At 33.2% G+C, this 23,606-nt stretch overlaps 2 protein-coding genes across 5 annotated transcripts; one reads left to right on the top strand and one right to left on the bottom strand.

Moving 5' to 3' along the window:
* Window positions 1–322: 322 nt before the first annotated feature.
* Window positions 323–6,484, top strand: LOC133678624 (uncharacterized). 3 transcript variants are annotated; one of them, XR_009836005.1, is made up of 6 exons: window positions 323–2,045; window positions 2,793–3,788; window positions 4,309–4,534; window positions 5,229–5,371; window positions 5,598–6,025; window positions 6,191–6,484. XR_009836005.1 is itself a non-coding variant. In XM_062101004.1 (5 exons), exons 1-5 carry the CDS (start codon window positions 513–515, stop codon window positions 5,880–5,882), a joined length of 3,183 nt encoding a protein of 1,060 aa, XP_061956988.1. In that variant the 5' UTR covers window positions 323–512; the 3' UTR covers window positions 5,883–6,096. The 3 variants fall into 3 exon arrangements, 1 of the variants encoding a protein (XP_061956988.1); XR_009836004.1 differs by having other exon boundaries at window positions 6,174–6,484; XM_062101004.1 differs by lacking the exon at window positions 6,191–6,484 and having other exon boundaries at window positions 5,598–6,096.
* Window positions 6,485–14,701: 8,217 nt separating this feature from the next.
* On the bottom strand, window positions 14,702–18,252 carry LOC133678157 (uncharacterized). 2 transcript variants are annotated; one of them, XM_062100383.1, is made up of 9 exons: window positions 18,095–18,252; window positions 16,936–17,287; window positions 16,771–16,804; window positions 16,455–16,682; window positions 15,809–15,898; window positions 15,562–15,627; window positions 15,385–15,476; window positions 15,250–15,297; window positions 14,702–15,106 (listed from the first exon to the last, which is right to left on the bottom strand). In XM_062100383.1, the coding sequence occupies exons 2-9, from the start codon at window positions 17,256–17,258 to the stop codon at window positions 14,995–14,997; spliced, it is 993 nt and encodes a 330-aa protein (XP_061956367.1). In that variant the 5' UTR covers window positions 17,259–17,287; window positions 18,095–18,252; the 3' UTR covers window positions 14,702–14,994. The 2 variants fall into 2 exon arrangements, with proteins under 2 accessions (XP_061956367.1, XP_061956366.1); XM_062100382.1 differs by lacking the exon at window positions 18,095–18,252 and having other exon boundaries at window positions 16,936–18,088.
* Window positions 18,253–23,606: the final 5,354 nt, after the last annotated feature.

Below are 23,606 nucleotides of genomic sequence, written 5' to 3'. Positions count from 1 at the left end.
ACAATATTTAATACCTTCTAAAAAAAACAACTAAGAAAATAAACTTTTTATTTTGAGTTCCATCTTATAACTATTTGTGAGGATAATTGCATTATTAATATATTATTTTTATATAATTTCTGAATTTTTTTTATTTAAATAGATTTTTTTAAAAAAATCATTAAGTAAATGAACTTTAATATATATATTTTTTTCATTTTAATATACCTGTATTTTTCACTGTTCTATTCAAGAAGCGAATGAGTGTAAAAAAAAAAAAAAAAAGTAAATGACAAATCATGAAAAAAATATAGTAGTAATCAACAGTTTCTGAATTTAATTTGTCTTACTCAAAATAAATATAGTCTAAAAATTGAATCGTTCTCACAAAACAGTTTGGAAAAATCATCTTCTCCGGTCTCTCTGTCAAAACTCCAAATTCGCTCTCCTCTCTCATCTTCCTTCCATTTCCTTTCATCAAGTTTTCAACATCAATCAATCCACCACAACAGTAACAATCAGTTTTTTTTATTATGGATGGAGAGGGGACCCACGACACCATCTCCAGGGGGCCTGATCCGTTCCACTCTATCAATTCGGACGGTGGTGACGCCTCTCCGTCACAGTATTCCTCATGCGGAGAATCGGAGTTCGAGCGATACTGCAGCGCCAATTCAGTTATGGGCACACCTAGCTGTAGTAGCTCATTTGGAGCCTCTTTTAATGATTGTATAGAGTCTGATCTTGGGTCTTTGAAAAGTTTAGATGATTTTGGGTTTGATGGTAATAGGAACTTGGAGGATAGAAAGCTTTTGAATTCGGTTATTGATCGTTTAGATGGCAGTTTTGAAGAGAATGAGACTGGTAGGTTGGGAATTTGTGGAGCAAGTAGTAATGAATTGAACAGTAGGATTTGGGAGATTGGGAAAGGGGATTTGGGTCGAGTTGGTTGTGGAGAGAATGAAGATTGTCAAAGTGGGTTGGATGTAGAGGTAGATTTGGGATTTGATGGAGGTAAAGATGGGGGTTCGTCTAGATATGGATATTCGGAAGATGATGATTCCATTTGTGGGTGTGGTTCGGATGATGAGAAAAGGAAGAATTTGTATTTTAGGAGGAATGTGTTGCTTGGTGAGGAAGGGAAAGTAGGTGGTGAGAATCCGTTGCTTATGGGTTCGTCTGTGGCTTTTGGGTCGGAAGATTGGGATGATTTTGAGCTAGAAACTGGGGGGGGCATTGGAGCTTCTTTGACCTTGGATAAATTTCAGCAGCAGGAGCATGGTCTGGCGACTGATGGAAACTTTTTCAGTTCTATTCCTGTGGTTTCAACTGTAGCACCTGTTATTGGTGACGCAGAAATAGGGGAAGATGTGACTGAGGAACATGCTGGCATTGAAGACAGTGAAGGTGATGATTTGGGAGAGAAGCTCAATTCCGGTACTGAGATCCCTTATGGTGTACGGAATTCTATTGGGGATCTAGTGGAAGACATGAGAGACATTTCTGTACTCAGTTGTCAGGTACAAGGTGCTCGTGAATTGGCCAAAGATGATAAAAGTTCTTCGATCATGCCATTTGGTTTTCCAGGCTATTGCGAACCACAGCAAGAAGATGCTAGAGACATTTCTCTTAACTGCAATCAAGCCCAAGGTAGTAACGACACAACAGAGCTTTACAACAGTTGTCCTGTCAGCGACTTCTTTGAGGTGGAGCAGGAACCTCTCGTAGAAATAACCCCCGTAAGGTTAGGATTGAATTTTACAGATCCTTACATGGAAGGTCTGAATCCATGTGTGAAATCCGAGGAAATTGTTTGTACCGATGATAAAAAAGCTTTGGAAAATGAAGAGGCTGGGAATTTTGAAGTAGAGGCAGATCCCCTTTCTGATACAACTAATCAACTTCATTTCTGCGCAGTTGAATACTCAGAAAATGCAAGTGCAGAATCCCTTGTGACCCAAAAATTAAATTCAACTCTGCCAATGCTTGAAAATAACATGAAAAAAGCATCAGAGAATGCTCCTGGTTCTGTGATTCTTTATGAAGACCATTCTGCAGTGGTTAAGGTTAGTCTCCATGGTAACTTAATGATAAGTTTCTTCTCCGTAAGCACCAGATTAGTAACATTAGTTCTACAACCCTCCTAAGTTTATAAATTATAGAACCAATTTGTAGATGTCCTTTAGATGTCTTGTTACTTTTTATGCTTGGTTATCATGTATAGCACACAGAAAAGAATCTTTCAGGGATGGAAATGGGATTTGACACTTTCACTTGCATTATCTGCTTGGCAATGTTTTAAGGAACATGCGTTACATGTGTGTTCTTGTATAAAAACTCAGTTCTAGAATCAGGCTTGTACGTATTTTGGAGCATGGATATGTATTTTAAGTATCTACATGTTTGAAATCTGATACTATCAAACTTTTTAACGAGATTGCTTGCATGTAAGTATATGTGCTGAGCTCCAATGGAAACACAACTTACTGCCAAACCTGTGAAGTCTTTTGGATGACCCATATTCTGATATAGCATCATCTTATGCTTATAATTTGTGTTTCTTTTAAATTTGAAGTAAATTGCTTTGTGTTGGCGATTTGGAATTATTATAGTTTTTGTCATGGTGTAATTGTTTGGAGGAGTTTGAAGCAATACAGTGACCAATCTGTTGCAAAAGTGTTTTTTCGCAAAGTGTGTTTTTCTAGTGGCTAGCTGCCTTTTTATTTGACTGCAGGGAATCTATTTCCAGCGTTGCTCTCAAGTTGCTTTTTAACCTGCATCTATTCTAATCCGTTTCCTAAATTCTCTTGCAGGCAGAGAATTTTGAGCTTATTGAATTTTACGATGAGATTGTCAATGAAATGGAAGAAATTTTACTTGACTCCGGTGAGTCTCCAGGGGCTAGATTTCCTCAGGGTAATCATTTGTTTCAGCCACAGCTATTACTGCCGCTAAGAGATGGTGGGCCAACTGCTTCTACTTCTGGTACCAACGAGGCTTACCCGCTAATTACACATCCAAAGAGAATTGATAGGGTTGAAGTGGTAGGAGCAAAGCAGAAGAAAGGAGATGTCTCCCTTAGTGAAAGATTGGTTGGAGTGAAGGAATACACCATGTATATAATAAGGGTATGGAGTGGCAAAGACCAGTGGGAGGTTGAACGCAGGTATCGTGATTTCCATACGCTCTATCGCAGGCTGAAATCATTATTTGCTGACCAGGGCTGGACTCTTCCTTCTCCTTGGTCCTCTGTGGAAAAGGAATCTAGAAAAATATTCGGGAATGCATCTCCAGATGTTGTTTCTGAGAGAAGTGTTCTTATTAAGGAGTGTTTACATTCAACTATCCATTCTGGGTTCTTTTCCAGTCCCCCAAGTGCACTGGTTTGGTTCTTGTGTCCTCAAGGTTCATTTCCTAGTTCCCCTGCAGCAAGAATGCCAGTTGCTCGGTCTATATTTTCTAACAAAGGGGCAGATGCAGGAAATATTTCCACTTTAGGGAAGACAATATCACTTATTGTTGAAATCCAGCCACACAAATCTACTAAACAGATGCTAGAAGTGCAACATTATACTTGTGCTGGATGCCACAAGCATTTTGATGATGGTATGACATTAATGCAGGACTTTGTACAGACACTTGGGTGGGGAAAGCCTCGGCTTTGCGAGTATACTGGTCAGTTATTTTGTTCTTCATGCCACACAAACGAGACTGCAGTTTTGCCAGCAAGAGTTCTACATTATTGGGATTTTAATCAATACCCAGTTTCTCATCTGGCCAAGTCATACTTGGATTCCATCCATGAGCAGGTATTTTGAGAAGTGGTTCTTCTGTTGTCATTTGTAGAATCTCTGCATAATTGGATGCTTCTTGGTTGGATGATATTGTCAAAATCAAGGGATAGATAAATAACTGACACAAAATCATGAAATGTATAAGTTTGTCAAGCACATTTTTGTGCTTGCTTACATACTATAATGGGCCAGAAGTCAATTTTTAACTGATGATCCAACTGTCTAGCATTTCCTTGACTATATTTGGTAAGATTTGACATGCTAGTAAGAATGATGATTGTAGATGCCTACCCCATTCCAGGTTGTCACATGTCTATATGCTTGGAAATTTTGATTTAATTGTTAGTTTTTGTATGCTTGGGGTATCAATCTAATTTTTAGTTCCCTAAATTCTTCATTTAGATAGTAACACATGCATGTGTCATTGATGTTTCACCACTTCAAGTATTATAGATCCATATTGAGCTTCCAATTCAATGCACAGAGTTCGTATCTAAGTTTTTGCCAGTTACCCTTAATGAATTTTCTTTTGCAGCCCATGCTTTGTGTAAGCGCAGTCAATCCTCTCTTATTCTCCAAGGTCCCAGCCTTGCACCATATTATGGGTGTCAGGAAAAAAATTGGAACTATGCTTCAATATGTTCGATGTCCATTCCGCAGGACCATCAACAAAGTACTCGGTTCTCGAAGATATCTTCTTGAAAGCAATGATTTTTTTCCCCTTAGAGACCTCATAGATCTCTCAAAAGGGGCATTTGCAGGTTAACATCTAATCACAAGTTAATTGCTATTTTAGTATTTTGTTTGGAAGATATCTCATCGAAACTTGTGCCTTGTTGTCAAGTCCATCTGTGTCTATGCCCCTGTTTACATGTGCAGAAGTCTCAATTCCAATATCTAATGTAAGTCTGTTGATTTATTTGCAAGCAGTTAGGCTGGATCTAAACATTTCTTTGTAATTGGCTGATCTAACTTTGTATTTTTGTTTCCTAGCTTTTGACATGCTCTTCCATTGCATGTTCCTTTCTGTTTGTGTGTGTGAAGTTACTACTTTTTTCCACAGTTTGGCATCCTCAGTTTCTTTGACGTTATGTGGCAGTCTTTGCCTCGCTCTGATGCATTAACTGACTATTAACCATACAGGAATCTCTCACTCTTGTCTCTCAAATGGGCCTCAACAATTGTTTTTCATGTCAAATAAAATAGTAATTACGTGCCATTGATCATGCTCATATGGCTTTGAGTCTTTTGCTAAGCTAGCAACTGTAATCTGCATAGTAGAACTTTTTCTTAAAAGACTTAATCTGCATAGCAATTATCTGCTTCTTTATTGAACCCTAAATTTTCCTTTTGTCAGTGCATGTGATGTCCTGGGACTTTTATATAGGTATCTGAGTTCCGTGTAATTGTGTGACCCTGTTTTTTTTCTTTAACACATCTCTACTTCTTTTGCAGCACTACCGGTGATGGTGGAAACTGTTTCAAGGAAAATTCTGGAGCATATAACAGAGCAATGTCTCATATGCTGCGATGTGGGAGTCCCCTGCAGTGCCCGACAAGCTTGTAATGATCCATCTTCCCTCATATTCCCTTTTCAGGTGGGCATTCATTCAATTGCATATAGTAGAGCTTTGTTTAACAGTAGCACGATGAATGTTTTTTATTGAAAACAATTGAAGATTTCTCTGTAGTGGTGTATCTCATGCTCTAGTGAATAGCCCTTCAACTAGCAAGCAACATAAGATGACTCCTATATCATCCTTCTAGTTGATAACTGAAAAGTTGGCATAGATACGTTCTGACAGTTGAAAACAACTTAAACAGGAAGGTGAAATTGAAAGGTGTGCTTCTTGCGGATCAGTATTCCACAAGCCCTGCTTCAGAAAGCTTACAAATTGCTCTTGTGGGACACGCCTTAGTGCAGATCAGGTCATGGAGTCTACCAATATGTTGAGCCGTAAGGCCAGTGGTTTCGTGCTGGGAAGGAGATCGGGCTCTAGTTTGCATCTGGGATTGCTCTCTGGACTATTTTCGAAGGCACATCCAGAAAAAATGAAGGACGAAGATACTATTATCTTAATGGGTTCTTTGCCAACCACTTCTCTTTAATCACCTGTGATTGTAATTTGCCTTTTGTATATTGTCTTGATTGTAAAGCGGGAGTTCATTGTACCACTTGGCACCTTGAGTTTTTGGCTGAACAAGCGGACGTAGCCTATATCATTGCATTGTATGAAGAGTTTCGACGTTGGGTGAGTGTATATATTACATGATTCATATGACTGTCTTCCTTTTTTAATAACAAAATAATTTCAAGTATTAACTGATCTTCTGTAAACTTTTCCTTTTTCTTGAACCTCAAAATTTTGCTTCCACTTGTAAACGTACCTGAATCTGGAGTTTGACCAAATCACCAGAGGGGCTCAGGAGTTTAGATAGTAGTAGAGGGAGATGAAGCTTGTTGGGGTTTATCATTGGTGCTATTTTTCTGTTGAGCCTGGAGGTTCTGATGCTTGATGTTAGCTATCATCTGAGTCAGAACTCAGAAGGTGGCGATGGCATTCATAGTTGCTTGGGACCAAAAGGAGGAGAAAACTGTATATTAGGTGCCCAATCTTTGATTTTATTTACGTTTGAGTGCTTCACCTTTAACTTTATCTATTTGAAATACGAAAATTTACGTGTATTTTATGTTAATCAGTTTTTTTTCATTATTCTACTATTTTTTTCGTATTCATATTTATATATTTAACATAAAAATAAATCTATACTTCGGCTTCATTTTGTCTTTCTTCAATTAGCTGGTTTTCTTTATAATATGTGAAGTTATTTCGCAAATTTGGAATTTGAACAAGAAATACAAAAATAAAATACTGACCTGCGTGGTACATCCACTAAAAATTAGTAAAAGAATTGCTTATTGATGGGTTAACTCTATGCCTTGGTTAACTTTATGCCTTGGGAGTGTAATTGTTTTTTATATTGAAATATATTAAAATAATATCTGTTTTATTTTTTAAAAAATATTTTTAAAATTAATATATTAAAACGATTTAAAACATATAAAAAAATTAAATTTTTATAAAATTTAGTTTATATCGTATTTCCAAACGGAGTCATGAGTTCCTGTATTAATGATTTTTTAAACAAAAAAAAAAACTTGAATGGAAAATTCTTATTTTTTTTCTATATTTGGATTTCCACCCCTTTTACCATGTTAAATTATTAATAGACCCTTATTCTTCTTCCTTTTTTGGTTTTTTTGGACTGACGCTACCAATTTTTGTTTTTCTTCGTTTTTTTTATAACGTATATGGATTAAATTCTTTTTGTCAATGTCACCATTGAAACTTAATCTTTATGACCTTTCAAACAACATTTTGATATCAAAAACTATTTTTAAGCTCAACTGAAACTCAAAATTATGAGTTTTAAATTTTTCCAATTTGAAATTTCTAAGTATTACAACAGTCAAATTCAATGATCTTTAGGTTTAAAATTGATACAAATGAAACTTTAATCCATAAAACCTTTCACTTGATGGTGGTATCGTTTGTAATATGACTAAAACATAATAAAGGGTCCTCAATCATATTTAATATGTTAAAAATAAAATAAAAGAGAATATAGGGAGTGTCAATCCAAAAAAAAAAAAAACAATCAAGGTTTTTTTTATAGCTTAACATGGTAAAACGGTTATCAATCTAAACCCAAAATAAAAAAATAAGGGTTTTCATCCAAATGATGAACTAACTATTTGACTCGTATGGTGGGTTAGATATTTTTTTCCAACAAAAGAAATTCAATATGTATATTTTCCCAATGCATTTTTTATATAAAAAATTATAAGTGTAAATCAAATTGTATTAATAAATGAAAAAAATATCAATAATAACTAAAGATAAAACTAGAAAAATCAAGAAACAAAATATAGATCAAGATATTTGACCCGTATCAATGATATTTTTTTATTTAATTAAATAATAAGAAAAATAGACAAACATATGAAATTGGTTGAATAAATCAAATGGAAAAAATATTATGCAAGGTTACACATATTAGAAATATTATAAAAAAATAAATAATTTTTATTTTTAAAAATAAACTTCATTTACATAAAACATAAAAAAAAATTAAATATAAATATAAATTTATTAAAAAAAAGCAAAATTAAAAAAAGAAAGTCAGCGTGCTTGGCTCATTCGAAGAGGTCACGCGAGCAGGCCTGCAAGGGTAGGCCCGTGCGCGTGGGCCTTTTTCTATGGGTTGGACGACAAAATTAGACAACTCGTCATCTACTTTCCAAGAATTCTAAATACCATGTTAGTCAAAAAATCAAGACTGATGATTTTTCTACCTATAAACTTATTTTTTACTCCAAACACCTAAAACACATTCTAGATACCTTTATAAGTACATCAACGACCTAAAAAACCACACAAAAACTTAAACAAAGAATCTTTTCAAACTTAGATCTGATTTTTTAAGCACTTTAAAGGGGGGAAAAACATCAAAGCAGAACTCTCGTTACCAAATAGAACTCGTTAACACTAAGATTAACCATTTTGGTGGCCTAAATCAGTATCAATGTTAATTTTTTCTCTACTACCAAAATTCAACAACTCTCTCTCTCTCATCTCTCAAATCAGGGATTTAAAAATAAAAAATAATAAAGTTTTGGACTAAAATTGATTTTATTTATAAATTTTAGAAACTAGAGGGACACAATATTTATAATTTGAAAAGTATAAAGACCAAAATGAATATTTTCCCAAAGTTCAAAAAGCCATCTATTTCATCCATTTTTTCACTTTGATCTTATTTATTTCAATCCAAAAATTTCCTAACAAATTATCCTAAATTGACCTATAATTTGGTCATAGAAAGGTGAAATTAAAAAAGAAAAGAAAAAGAAAATGGACAAAATAAGTAAACACTATAAACATTGAGTTCATAATGAGTTCAAGATGTTTTGTAAAGGGTTTCATGGTGTAATTTACAAAGTGAATCCCCATACCTTTTAATGTGTTACTAGTATATTCGTCTTTTTATACTTTTTCTAAACTTAAAAAAATCAATGAGTATGGAGATTTTTTTTACATTATCATTAAATTCAATCAAGCAGTTTGAGCTTAAAACCTACCAACTCGACTTTTTGTTTAGCTCAAGTTTTGAATTAAACCGTGTGGGAGCTGATCCAAAGTGAATTATTCAATTTAATGGGTCCAAAGATAACTTGGATGACTAGTAAAAACATCACATAGCTTTTAAAAAAAACTTTAAGAAGTTACATTTTTTATATATATTGAGAAGATACTAAATTGGATCAACTTCAGTTACCCTTCGACTTGGATTATGGACTTCAATGAGTTTAATAACTTTTTTGTTTTTATAAATTATTTTTATTTAATTTTATGATAACATTAGATGCTTTCAAAATCGAGCATCAACAAAAAAATCAAATGGAATACGATGAAAATGAAAAACAAATCTAAAAAAATATCAAAATAAAAAACAAACCAATCAAAAGAAATATTATCATAATTGAATTTTTTTTTCTCCATTATTTTTTTAATCAAAATAATACCATTTTTACTTTATAGTTGAATAAAAAATCAAGTGATTAGCTAGGGGAAATCATGTCAACATCCATTGACTTTTTTTTTCCATTACTTTTTTTTTTATCAAAATAATGTCATTTTTACTTCCTACATAATAAAAAATTTGATTGACCCCAGTAACCCTAGTTATTCGACCTAACACATGAATTGAGACATGACGAAGGTCAACTCCCGGGCCAAATTTTAAAAGTATGATAAAAAAAATAAGCATCAAATATGATTTAAAAATTCAATGGAATTAAACAATGAAAGATGAAATTGCAACAAAATAATTAATCAAGAAGAGAACTCAAAATAAAAGGAATTGTAATTATAAGAATGAGGATCAAATTCAATAAGAAAAAAAAACTAAAATCAAATGATTAGGGATTAAATCAAAAAATAAAATCCAATCAAAAAAAGATTAAAAGCAAAATAAATAGAAATCAAATGAATAAGAATCAAATTTGATAAAAAAAACATAAAAAATCAAATGTCAAGGGATGAAATTGAAAAACAAATAAATCAAATTCAATACAATTAAAATTTGAGAACCACTTTACAATTTTGCAAGGCCATCACACTTTTTGAGGTGGAGGAGAGAGAAAAGAGGGGGGGATGAGAAAAAAAAAATTTTGGAACTCATTTATGTCAAAGATGCTAACATGCATTGTCCCACCATGTAGAGGGTGGAGCGTCTGAAGAACCGTGAGGCGCCGCAAGCACGACTCAAAGGGCACGGACACCTCCTAGAGCACGCGCCAACCATTTTTTTTAATTATAGAAAGATCATAACACCCTTGCCCTATGAGGTAATTATAAGAAAGCAAAGGTTAAAAAGCAGAAAGTACCTCTTGATCTTAGGCAAACAAAAGTTGACCCCAAAGGCTATGAGGTAATTACATTGTACAAAAAATGTGCAAATCCAAAAACGCCCCTTAAACATTAACGGTCTTGTTATTTTTTTAAAGGCATAGGAGTAATTACGTTGTGCAATATATATATGAAAATACAATTCTACCCCTAAGTGTGTGTTCATTTTTTTTTTTGTTATTATAAGGCTCATCTGTCTTTTTATTATGGATTGTACTGTGCACAATCCATAGTAAAACACTAATGAGTTTTAGTTTTATTTGCAATTTTCAAGAGTGTTCCATTACGAAGAATTAATAAAAAAAAACTAAAAGAGATAGAGGTAAAGAAAATATAGTAGCAAGAATTACTATAATTCTACATTCATGTACATTGTCAATTATAGTAATGAATCCATTAAGTTTTTTTTTGTTTGGTCGGGTATTTTTTTAAATTTCATTATTTTAATATTTGTTTGATTCAATATTGGACCACATAGTTTGCTTTGGTTGGGTTCGTATATGATTCATATGTTGTTGGAAAAAAATCTAGAGTTTAGTTTGGGAAAAACAAATTCGATTTCATTGGTTGATAACAATTAAAGCTTCAAGAACAAAATCAACACTTACCAATTCAAGGACCAATTTGCATAAAAAGAGATAAATTTGAGAAAACTGGTTGGCGCGTGTGACAGGCGCGCTAATGAGTAGGGGAGGCCACCACACTTAGGTGGTACATGCAGTAGCTTCTGACATCCTATTCTACCCTTCGTTAGTGTTATCAAGACCTTCTCACCACGTTTTACCGCCATATATGGCGCGTGTCAGCAATGGGTTTTGGGTTTGACTTTAGCGACCCATTCTCTCTCTCTCTCTCTCTCTCACATTTATTTCTGCTCAACTTGATTTCCAATCTCACATTCTAAAAAATACTAGAGAGGGTTTTCAATTTCTTTAAATATCATATTTGACCCTTAATCTTTTGATTTTTATTTTTAATCACAATTATTTTTTTCAATATTATGTATATTGGAAATTGAGTTTCATAATTGTTTTCAGTTTATATTCTAAAAGGTAATCTCAATCTCATGACTCAGGTTATGTGTTTGAAGGGTTTTCTTGGGTTGACTTGTTTTCTTTAGTATTTTATTTAAAATATTTTTTTTCAATTTCATCCTTCAACAATATATTGAGTTTCATCTTTCAACAACAATTGGGTTTTTTTTTTAGTTTTTTTCTACGAAGTTATTGTGATCTTATAACTCAGGTCATGAATTTATTAAATTGACCTAGGTTGACACATGTTTTTCCCAGTTGTTTTTTTTATACAATTTTCTTTTCTAGTTTCATCATTCAAGAATGATTTAGGCTTCATATTTATTTTCAATTTGCTTTATATGAGATTATCTCATTCTCATAACCCCCGTCGTGAATTCAATGGGTTAACTTGGGTTGACTTAGGTCTTTTTCTTATAATCTTTTTTAAAATACATTTTTTTCTTAATTTTATTCATCAATATCAGGTTGGTTGGGAATTGAGATCCAATATTTTTTGCAATTTGTTTTCTATGGGGTTATTGTGATCTTATAACCCGAATTGATTATATTTCTTTTCAATTCCATCCTCTGATCTTATGTTGATCGGGAATTAGAATTCAAAGTTTTTTGTTTTATTTTCTTTCTATAGGGCTATCACAATCTTATTACCCTGCACAAGTTTCGTAGGTTAACTCTGTTTGAATCATGCTTTTTTTTAATAACAAATATTTTACAATTTAATCCTCCAACATTAGGTTGGTCGGGAATTGGATTCATAGTTTTTTTTTTAATTTTATTTCTACGGGGTTGTCACAATCTTATTATCCGTGTTGCAAATTTTTTGGGTTAACTCTATTTGACTCGTTTTGTTTTAATAGAAATTTTTTTTATAGTTCCATCCTCCAAGATTGGGTTGGTTGGGACTTGATCTTCATGTTTTTTTTTTTCAATTTGCTTTCTATAATATTATCTCATTCTCATGACTCGTTTAGTGAATTCAATGGGTTAACATGGTTGACTCGAGTCTTTTTTATCATTTTTCTAATTGAATGTTTTTTAAATCCATCTTCTAATGTTAAGTTGGTTTGAAATTGAGCTTCATGATTGTTTTTCAATTTATTTTTTTAGAGGTTATTCCGTTCTCATGACTCGTGTCTCGAGTTTGACGGGTTTACCCAACTTGACTCAAGTCACCTTTTTTATTTTTTTATTTATTTTCTTGAATTTCATCTTTCAATTTTTAGTTGTTTAAGAATTATATTTCATGATTTGTCTCAATTTACTTTATATGAAGGTTATCACGGTCTCATAACCTAAGATGCGAGTTTTGTAAATTAACCATAATTTACTCGGGTTAATCTAGTTCATCATCATCTCAATATATAAAGAAAATGATATTTAGTGTGTCTTATCAGTTTTAAAAAATATATATTTCAATATGCATAAAATCTTGAGTTCATTAAGTAGTTTTTTCGGCTAGAAAACATGTTAGTGCGATGCTTTATTACTATTATTTTTACAAGTTGGCACTTACAAGATGAATGACCGATGCAGAACAATGATAAGCTAATTAAAGTTATATGTTGCTCTCACTTTTGATTGTTAATTAATAAAATGTAAGTAATGGGAAAATATAAGATGGGAACCTACAAATCTAAAGATTGTTTTAATTGATCACCAATGGTTATCAAAAAAACCAAATAGCATCAATATTTTACTTGCTATAGAGCAAGATTCATTACATTGTGAATTTTTACAGTGTAATAACATTTCAAATAAAAAAATAGAGGTAAAATGGTTGAATGGAGTAAATTAGTCTCTTTATATTTTTATTGCATAATAAAATTACTAATTTATCCTTAGAATAAAAAAACAATTGCTTGTCTGACAAGGGTTTCATGGTCTTTTTGTTTTTTTCAAAACAATTAAAAGACTAAAATACTCTTAGAAAGAGAAAAATGCTAAACAAAATTAGGGTTTTTTTTAATCTATTTACCATGATTTATTTTTGTTATTCTCAATTTGAATGAGAGACAAATTAATTTTTTAATAAATAATAAATATTATAAAAAAGAATTTAGTGCGTGCTATATACGTGCTAGTGAATGGACGTCGTCCATGCTTTTGATGGCGGCACGTACACTAATGTCTGATGACCAAAAATTGTCAACCACCATGTCTTCTAAAAGGTCATGTGGCAACGCAACCAATAAGATGGAGCTTTAATTCATGATGGTAGGTTTTTTTCTCCTCCCCTGTCTTTTCTCTCTCCTGCTAGGAATGCAAGCCAGGCATTTCAAAATTCAATTGTTTCATTTAGTTTGTATTTATTTTAATTTTGGCTCTCATTGTTTTGATTGCTATTTATGTTGATTTTTATGTTTTTTTTTAAATTCAACTTTATCCCTCAGTATTTTATTTTATTTAATTGTTGTTTCCAATCAGGTCCTTATTCTTTTTATTGTTTTTTATCCTCTTCTTGATTTTTTTTTCCATTTATCCCTAAATATTTTATTTCATTTAATTTTTTTTATCTAATTTGATCCTCATTCTTTTGATTACTATTTTTTATCCTCTTCTTGATTCTTTGTTGTTTTTAATTTAGTCCCTAATTATTTTCTTTCAATTAGTTTTTGTAACATATTTGTTCCTTATTGTTTTCATTGCTATTTGTTTGAATTTTGAACTTTTTATGATTGAAAATTTTACTTTGTTATTTGTTTAGATTCTTTTTGTTGAACTTTGAGTTTTGTGATTTTTTTTCACTTTTTTTTTCATAGGATTATCCTCATCTCTTATTCCAGATCATATGTTAATCAAACTCTTCCATGTTAATTTAAATTATTATCCCATAAATATCCTTTTTCACATTGAAATTTTTTTTTTTCCTAACTCGCAACATAACACAGGCAATCCATGTAGTATATATCCTGGAAGTTGTTGTTTTTAGTCTCTTGATACTTCAAAACTCGAGGTTGAAGCTACCTCCATTAAATTTCTTGCTACCCACGCACGCATTCAAGCCCGATCAATCCTATAGTTATTTAGCCATCTAAAAATAAACTCAAACTCTAAAATCTGTTTACGGCCTCTAAAGTCAGATACAGAACATCCCCTAAGCTGTCCTGCATCAAACCACTGTTGATAAATCACTATGTACAAATCCAAAGCAGGATCATGAGATCAGGCTACCCCATCTGCAAGATTTTGGTTGATACAATGGGTGCACCCCATTTTGCAAGCCATCGTGCCAAATAAAGGATTAGATATGCTCCAAAATCATGTTTTGGTCAGTGTTGGAATCATATCCTGAGAATTAAAATGATGGGGCATAGCAACTTGGGTTGGTGGTATCACACCAAAATATTGGCGACAACAAAATTCGAGAAGACAACAAGAACTATGAAAAAAAGTTAAGAATAGAATTGGAGAGCAGAGATGAGAGAATAAGAATTTCTCTTTTAATCCCTTCCAGTATCAGCATGTAGTTACAACCACGCCACTCTTCTAACAATGGCTATACAGATTAAGAAAATTGCTTTCTTGTTTGACCATTTTATAATCTTCCAAAAATTACTAACGGAATGATTTGTCAGGGCAAGGATGCCATCAGTCTCTTATGCTAACGCCGGTCTTTTGTTCACTTCTATTCTGCTACCACAACTTGCTGCACAGAAATTCACATTTTCTTTGAAACTGTGTTGGCTCTCTAAGTTATCAACTCCAGCTACCTCAATCATTGATAGGACTCTGGGTGCCATCTTGAAAACACTGTGTTTTGAGCTTTAAAATAAAAGCGAAAGCACCATAGCAGGGGATGTGCATCACTGCTACAGATAAGTACCTTCAAATAATTGCCATATATTTCTTTAGAGTGAAGACACTTTGTATAAAGGCTTCATTGGCATGATTCTTGACAGAACACTAAGATTGTGCAAGTTAAATCACAAAACTTAAGGGGATGGAGTGATGTTTAAGAGTCAATACCATAAAGGAGCATACGGAGATGACAAGTCAAGGAATGGATATGGCCACCTGTATAGAAAATAACAGAACAGTACAGTGAGAAAACAATAATAAAACTTGATTTCATAAAAAAAGGAGAAGAGGAAATGGTCTTACCAAAGTCTGAAAAAGGCATGGACAATCCACTGGAATAGGACATATACTATTGTCCAGATGAAGAAATACGCGATCCGAAACAACGGAAACCTCTGAAAGTGATAACAAGTTCAAATTTGTAATAATTTCATTGAAGAAGCTGGAAAATGATTTGTGTAAAGAACCAAGGAAGCTCACCAAGCAATTTAAAGCAGTATCACCAAGTAGGAAAACGGCATTGAGTGAGTGCATACTGATAATCAACTGCAATAAAAAAAGAACGATACATTGTTTAGAAAACCAAGAAAAGAAGCAAATTAGCCATTAAGCTGTTTATCTTCATCTACTGAGATGCCGATAAGAGTGTGTGTGACCTTCATGGATAAGTGCAGGATATGGTTTTATTCTAAAATTAACGCTAGATGGAGAAGTAATGATAACTTACAGCATTTAGTTGGTAATCTTTGCTTGCAAGAAACGGGACAAGGACGAACCAAAAGACAGAGTCCGTGAGCATAACAGCCCCTGCATTCATCTGTTTCCATGAATGAGAAGTGTCAGCAACTTACCATATTCAAATTGTTGAATCCATATAATCCATGATGTATACAAAGTAAAAGGAAAACGGCATAAAAGCATTGGCGAGCAGGACTTGTGTCCACCTGATTTACTGCCTTCCCTTGTTCTTCTGGTTCCTGACTGAACTTTCCGATTTCAAATATGAATGTTTAGAAAGAGTAGTCCCTTAGTGAAATGACCCTGCTTTTCAGCTCTTATGCCTTGGTATGGACCTCTTAATTTTTCATAAACAGACGAAAGGTTGAGCCACAAATCCTAACAAGGAACTACTCATAATGGGATTGAGAATTGAGCTTTCATGTCACATTAAACTGAAGTAAAAGCATATTAGAACTTTCAAGTTCCTGTGTCAGCATTCGCAGACAGACTATGTTCTAATGCTAGATGAATAAAAATGTTCTTTACAGGTTCTGATTGAAAACGAGCTCATTACATTAAGAATCTCATTTGAATAAAATATAAAAGTACAATATATTTGGCCAAATTTACCCAGTGATTTATAGACAAGTTACCTGAAAAATGATTTGAAAGATGAAAGCCCATTTCCCTGCAGGTTGGCGGACATCAAGTATTTCATGGGAGTTTGAGCTTTCCATAGCCATGGAAGTATTAGATCCTTTTCCAAGTGCTGAAGTTACACAACATCCTTGCTCTGCATCTGCCTCTACAATATCAACCTTATCACCACCAACTCTTTTGTGATATTGGTAACATCCACGCATGGAGAGCAAGGAACCAAGCTGCAAATAAACTTGAGATTACCATTAAGCAAAGAGCACATGTAAGAAAAAATCAGGCTAGTAGTCTCTTTGATGACATAAAACTCACCCCAAAATAAATTGTGACTGAAGTAAAAGTCCACCTGTTCAGGACCAAGAAACATTAGCAATCAATAACATTGAATATAATTGGTGAAATCAAGAATTCAAACATCATAAAAAGTATGAAATTTATACTAAGCAAGAGATAAACTCGAGAAAAAGGACATCTTACTGGGTATAGTAGTAAAATATGCTGCCTCCATCCATCAAGACTGCAATTGCAAGCAACACCGACAGCACAATGAAAGCAAAAAGTCTGAAAACTAGCAACCAGGCAGGGTGGATTCCTTTCAGGCATGGCCTCCAAGTTTCATCATCATACAAAGATGCTTCTGCTTCTTGCTTGTTCTCTCCACTATCACGTTCCACTTTGCAACGACGTTCATTTTTCCATATGAGAATAGATGCAGTAATCATCAAGATTAAGACCCAAGTGGCACAGAGGAAGAACCTCCAATTAAGCCAGTAACTGGAAAGGGTTGTGTTGGCAGTCATGACTGGTTGCCAGGTATCTTTGGGAGATCCTGTTATAAAACTCATTCTGTCACTTCTACTTTTCTGATTGTTCACTATCTATATGTGATTAATGGTTTGATGTAGAAGAAGAAATGTTTTCACACTTTCTTATGGAAGAAGGAATGAAGCTGAATTTGGAACTTTGGAAGTTGAATGAAATGAGATAGACAATCAAGTGATAACCAAAAAATTTCGTTAGAATGCTGGAAAAAAATGGAATTTGACTTAAAATAAAGCGTATTGGTATCCTTTCCTGAGGCGAAAAATGAAGAAATTGTTATGAGAATCAATTCAAAGGGCAAACGAAGAGAATGATTGAATTAATGGGAATAACAGAACAGTTCTGAGAAACTAAAGCTTTGAGAAATGATGTGTGACACACATATTACAGCTACAGTTCTATGAACCAAGTGAGAAGAATAGATTGGTGGCAGAGTTAGCTCAAATCCACATTCCAAACACACAAATATTCTTGAATCCACGCTAAAACATGAAAGCCAAGCAGAGTTTGTAGATGCCATAAACAGACCACATTTAAGAGAAGATAGAGAAGAGCTCCTATTAGTTATAGGTGGTTATATTTATATATATATCTCAACATCACAACAACCAGAGAAGATTTGGCCCAACGGGGAAGTTCAAAATATCAAAACCCCATTTTGATTTTGATCTCATCAACGCCTTAAACTAATCAGAGATTCCAAACTTTTGGTCGGTTCTTGCACAGAAAGATAAAATGCAAGCTTATTGTATTAAAAATTTGAACACACAAAAGAAGCAACCAAATTCTAAGGGAAGGGAAGGTTGATACTTACAAGGGAAAGCAAGAACAATGTTGTGGTGTATAAGAGCCTACAAGAAGATGCTTTGCTTCTTTACTTTGGAGAGAAACTAAATAAAGGAGAAAAATAAAAAAAAATAAAAAAACAATAAAAGAGAGAGGAAGATACAGAGAGAGGATAAAAGGATGGTCTGCTTTGAGCATACGCTTCTCACTTTTTCACTTCTTATTATTTCAAGAAAAGAAAAACAAATCGTGAAAATAGACCTGACACTTTGTACAGTTACATCCTCTTTACATGCATGCAAATATAAATTTGTTAAAAATATTCGGGTTTTTGTCACCTTTTCCCAGATAAGTTTTTCCTTAATATTTCTTACCACTACAAATTTTTAAAGAGAGACAGGGACAAGATACCAAATTATTTGGATACTGTGTTGGGAATACTACTAGCTTTTCCAAGTACAAGGAAAGCCAATCGCCTACCAAGAAATAAAGCAGCTCAGAATATGGAAATGACAGTGGTCACTGTAGCTCCAGATCTGGAGATAGGAATTGAGTTTTGACTGTGATTTTGTAAACATTCATTGAGTTATAATTGAGCATGATTTATTTATCAATAAAGATGAAGATTATCAACCTAAACCAAAACAACCTCTCCATTTTGGGAACTTTTGTGAGGGTAAATGTAGGAATGATTGGTCTTATTAATCATATAGTATGCGGACAGAAATCATGATGTTAGCTTTTTAGCCATGATCAGTACAAAGCTGAATTGTGAAGATCTATTTTGGTATTTGCATGTTCTGATGGGACACTTGCTAGCAATTCATCGATGGTCAAGAAAGTACTACATGGCTTGTTTAAATGAACGAGGCACAGGGGACCCTGTTGGGCATCTTGATCGGCTTGTAAATGAAGCTGCAAGGGACGAGAATAAAACGTGAAGCACAGGATTGTTCACGGGCCATAAAAGGGGTGATTTGATTTGCATTACCGCGAGGTGACCTACATTATCTGTTCGTCTTTTAGCTTTTATATGCCCCAACATCACCGGCTTTTCCATGCCTTCCTCTTTTAACTTTCACTGTTTAAGTAGCCATTGAATAGGATTAAAAGCAAGGGAAAAGCAAGGAGTCGGTAGGGAATTGTATATAATTTTTATTTTTCTTGTTTATTTTGGGACTCATCCATAATTTAAGCACAAAGTTTAAGTAACAATCAGGCAATCAAAGGGGGTGGTGAGAGTGGCAAGCGGGGCAGATTCTTGGAAGGAATTAAGCCTGACAACAACTGTCAAACAGCAGCAGAGTTTATGACGTGTTTAAGATGGGGACAAACTTGGTTACCAAGCAAGAACGCATTACATTAACATTAGCCACACGCTACAATTTACTTTGTGATGGGGCAACCTTAAATTGAACTGAGGTATTTTTGAAAAAAATAATAATAAATCCTAGGTTTATGGTCATGGAATCAATCAATAGATCCAATGACTGCCTAACAAGGTTAAGTCCTATAATTTAATAGATAAACTCGGCTTCTTGCATGCCATTTCAATAGATTGTTCCTTGCTGTGATTTGTCTTTATAGTATAAAATTAACAAATTGTAAGAGAAGCAAGCCATGCGGATAACATGGAGAATTTATATCAAATAGCAAAAAGAAAACAGCGCAAAAATGAATAAAAATCTCATAGCAGTACCACACACAGACAAGAGCAACTGGTAGGTAGGTCAATATGCTATCGTCCAAAAAACAATTTATTGACATGGGTGGGTTACAAATTCCAAGCACATGAATTCGAACCAGCAGGCAGCAAGAGTGCGCGCGAGACTGACAATGAAACTTTATATGAAAGGATACCATAAATATAAGTTTTGTGCTAGCGGTGGTTAAGATTGCTCATGAGCCATGATCCCAAATTAATTAGAAGGGGGAGGATCCGAGATTGCAGCAAGAAGAATAATTTTTACTAATAATTAAAATGGATTTGGCAGTTGCTATTAATTACACAGCTCGATGTTTAACAATGCGACGGGGTTATAACTTGCGATTGAATAATTTGCCAGGTATCAGAGAGACAGCAGAGGAACTGAAGTCTTGATTCTCGTATTCATGCATGTATAGCATATTTCAGAATTAAGCCATCGTTTGGTTGCCAAGAAAATCAGAGGGGATAATTATTGAAGTAAAAAATCTGACAAAACATTCGACTAGATTATACAATGGAGCCCCCTGTGTATACAATACACACACACACACTTAAATATTGGTCCTTAATATATTTTCATAACCTTTTCTCCTAACTTATATCATGTCTCTATTGCAGCCAGCCAGCCAATCATAAGGAAGTGAGCATAGCTTGTCGGTGATTTTCATCATATCAATAGGTAATGAGAAGATTCCTGTGGGGGAACGGAACAATACATGTATTTGTGTTCTTATGCAAGAAAAGACAGGATAAAGATTAAAAACAGCTCAAACATTGACATCAAAATCTTTAAAGAATTGTATTCAAACATTACTACTAAATTTATACTAGCTAGTTGACACAGAGAAAGATAGAGATGCACCTGCCATGTTCTGCAGGTGATGAGGGGATTCCTAATCTTGCTCTTGAGCTGTTAACTTTTAGACAATATTATTGCAAGAAACAGAAACGAACGAGGCATGTATAAAAAGCATGGACAGTGATCAAGAAGCGTCTCTTGAGGAAGTGAGCGTAAGGAAAACACTTATACTTCATGCATTTCCAGTGATGTCCGGTGGAAAAGAAATGCGTGCATGCATGTATTTGCCCCGAGGATTGTGGACACAAAATGTTATCTGTGTTCATGAAATTGTAGAGATTAAACTCTTGTTTACTCTCTGGGTCTTCAGCATGATTATAACTTACTCCTTCATGTTTGAGAACCTATAACTTATTACACAATTCATGTTGGTTTTTTCTCAATTCCAAATGTATCATTCAACACACTACCAGAAAATTATCAAATACAAACAGAAATACTGACAGAAATAATACCATAAAAAAATTACAGTGTAATTTACCAATGGAATAGTATCTTGTTATTTCTCTTGGTATTCATCGACAAAAATTTTTTGTTGGTAACTACCAAGAAAATTACAATTGGAAATGAAAAAAATAAAGAAGAAAAGAAGAAAAAAGACGTGTCATTATCACAAATAAAATTACCGATGAAATATGTTCGTCGCTAATATCCGTCAGTGAATCCGTCGATAATATTCAAGTTATAACCTAATAGCCGAACACCCTCTCCCACTCCCTCATTTCTTCTTCTTCTTCCTATTTATTCTGTAGAAAATAGCGCACAACACCTCTTTATTTTATCACAAATCATGCTCAAATTATCACAAATTCAGCCACCCAACACTTATTATATCGGCATCTTGTTTTGATTCAACTTTTTTGAATATTCACCACATCAAGTAAGCAAAACTACCCATTTTTTTTGTTGTAACCCATTTTTTAAATGTTAGTTTTTTGGAATTTTTATATATTTAGTATATGTAGCTTGTTTGTGTGATTACTTGTTTTATAGTTTTTTCGTATAAAAATTTATTGTATAAATATATGATTTGTATATGTTAGGATTTGTTTGAGATTTTGAAAAATTATATTTGTTTGTCATTTGATGAAATTGAGTTTGATTTTGTAACTTATGTGATTTATAATGAAATAAATAATGGTTTATTTAACGGGTACGTTTCATATTTTGTTAATTTAATTATTAAGTTGAAAATTTCAGTAAATTTGAAGGAATTTGAATTTTTAGGGGAAATTAATAATGATTTAAGAGTACTATTAAAATGGATTGAATAAGTTTGAGTTAAACCAATGATATTTAATTAGTTGGATACCGATACTTTATTTAGTTCACATTATTAATCAATACATGTTGTTATCAATATTCTATATAAGATTTCATATAAGTAGTGGATGGTTATTCGTGGATGTATCGAGTTTCACCTGAAGGGTTACACATGATGGATTATTATAATTGAGTTGATGGTTTTATTAATTGTGCACTATCTAATCCGAAAAATATTGTTAGAGAAGGTATTAGATGTTCATGTAAAAGATGTAAAAATAAAGTTTCTCGATCCAAATATTGTTATGATGCATCTTCTATGAAAAAGGTTCATGGAAAAATATTTGTGTTGGTTTGCACACAAAGAACCATATATTCTTTACAAGATCATAGTATAAATGATGGTTGTGTCAACTTTTAGTTCTAGCAACGTGCATAAGTTATAGATGATAATAGTAATCATTATATGAGTATAGTTATTGATGCAATAAGAATGAATTAGGGGTGATACATGTGAATGTTTAATCATAAAGATTGAAGAACCAAATGCAGATGCAACCATGTTTTTTATTTATTTATTGAAAGATTTTGACAAACCATTAAGAGGATGGGTGCACAAATCATATTAAATTATTGGTCATTGCACATGTGTTCACTATCAAGTCAGATTATACATTGAGTGAGGCTAGTTACGATAAAATTATTGAATGGGCAAGAAGCAATTTACTTAAAGGGAATAGGTTGAAAGAAAACTTCTATGATACTAAATCCATGATGAAACCATTTAGTCTAGGATACTAGAAAATTGACATGTATCTAAACTTCTACATATTGTACTACCTAAAAAATATAGATTTAACCGAGTGTAAAATTTATAGGCAGGCTCGGTATAAACCCAGAACTAGTAAGAGTAGGACTTTTATCGCATATAGAAAACTAAGATACTTTTCAATCACTCCTAGACTACAAAGGTTATTCATATCTTTAAAGACCATTGAACATATGACATGGCATCATTCACATGATAAAGTTGATATAGTCATAGTGCACCATTCTAATGGTTAAGTTAGAAACAGTTTAATATAGTGCATCCTTAGTTTAATTTCAATTCATTCAGGTTATTTTTTTATTGGCCAATGATACTCATGGTTTACAATTTGCTACTCGGGATATGTATAAGACTGGAGTTCATAATGTTATCTACAGTTATACCCTTTTTTAATAGTCCAAATAGGAATATAAATATTTGTCTTTGACAATTAATTGATGAGTTGAAACAAATATGGTCATCTAGGGTTTTGACATATGATGTCTTAAGGAAACAAAATTTTCAAATGAATGCAGTTTTGATGTAGACTATTAATTATTTTCCTGGATATAAAATGGTTTTTGGTTTGAGAACTCGTGAAAAATTAGCATGTGTACATTGTATGGAAAATAATAAGACTTTCACCTTAACAAATAATGGTAACGTGTTTTTTTTATTATCATTAGAGGTTCTGGTCAACCGATAACAAGTACAGAAATAACAAAAAGAACTTTTTTATAGGTAGAGTTGAAAAGGATGTTACTCTGTCGGTACAGTCGGGTGAATAATTGTATGACGTGGTCTTATAGTACAAGGGCATTGTTTTTTATTTTCAATCCGGTAAGCAAAAGTTTTTTGGTTTTGGTGTGATCCAAAATTAGGTGAAGTGAAGTATTTTTTTC

This window comes from Populus nigra, chromosome 18 (assembly GCF_951802175.1).
Source record: "Populus nigra chromosome 18, ddPopNigr1.1, whole genome shotgun sequence".
NCBI lineage: Eukaryota > Viridiplantae > Streptophyta > Magnoliopsida > Malpighiales > Salicaceae > Populus > Populus nigra.
Note: the sequence above shows the minus strand (reverse complement) of the source record. Positions and strands in the feature narration are given on the sequence as shown.

Excerpts from the sequence above, each read along its gene's own strand:
- LOC133678624 (XM_062101004.1), top strand. The coding sequence starts at position 513 with ATGGATGGAGAGGGGACCCACGACACCATCTCCAGGGGGCCTGATCCG. Across the intron at positions 2,046-2,792 it reads ACCATTCTGCAGTGGTTAAG|GCAGAGAATTTTGAGCTTAT; the intron begins GTTAGTCTCCAT and ends ATTCTCTTGCAG. Across the intron at positions 5,372-5,597 it reads CCCTCATATTCCCTTTTCAG|GAAGGTGAAATTGAAAGGTG; the intron begins GTGGGCATTCAT and ends CAACTTAAACAG.
- LOC133678157 (XM_062100382.1), bottom strand. The coding sequence starts at position 17,303 with ATGAGTTTTATAACAGGATCTCCCAAAGATACCTGGCAACCAGTCATG. Across the intron at positions 16,683-16,770 it reads CAGTCACAATTTATTTTGGG|CTTGGTTCCTTGCTCTCCAT; the intron begins GTGAGTTTTATG and ends GTTTATTTGCAG. Across the intron at positions 15,628-15,808 it reads AAGATTACCAACTAAATGCT|TTGATTATCAGTATGCACTC; the intron begins GTAAGTTATCAT and ends TTTTTATTGCAG.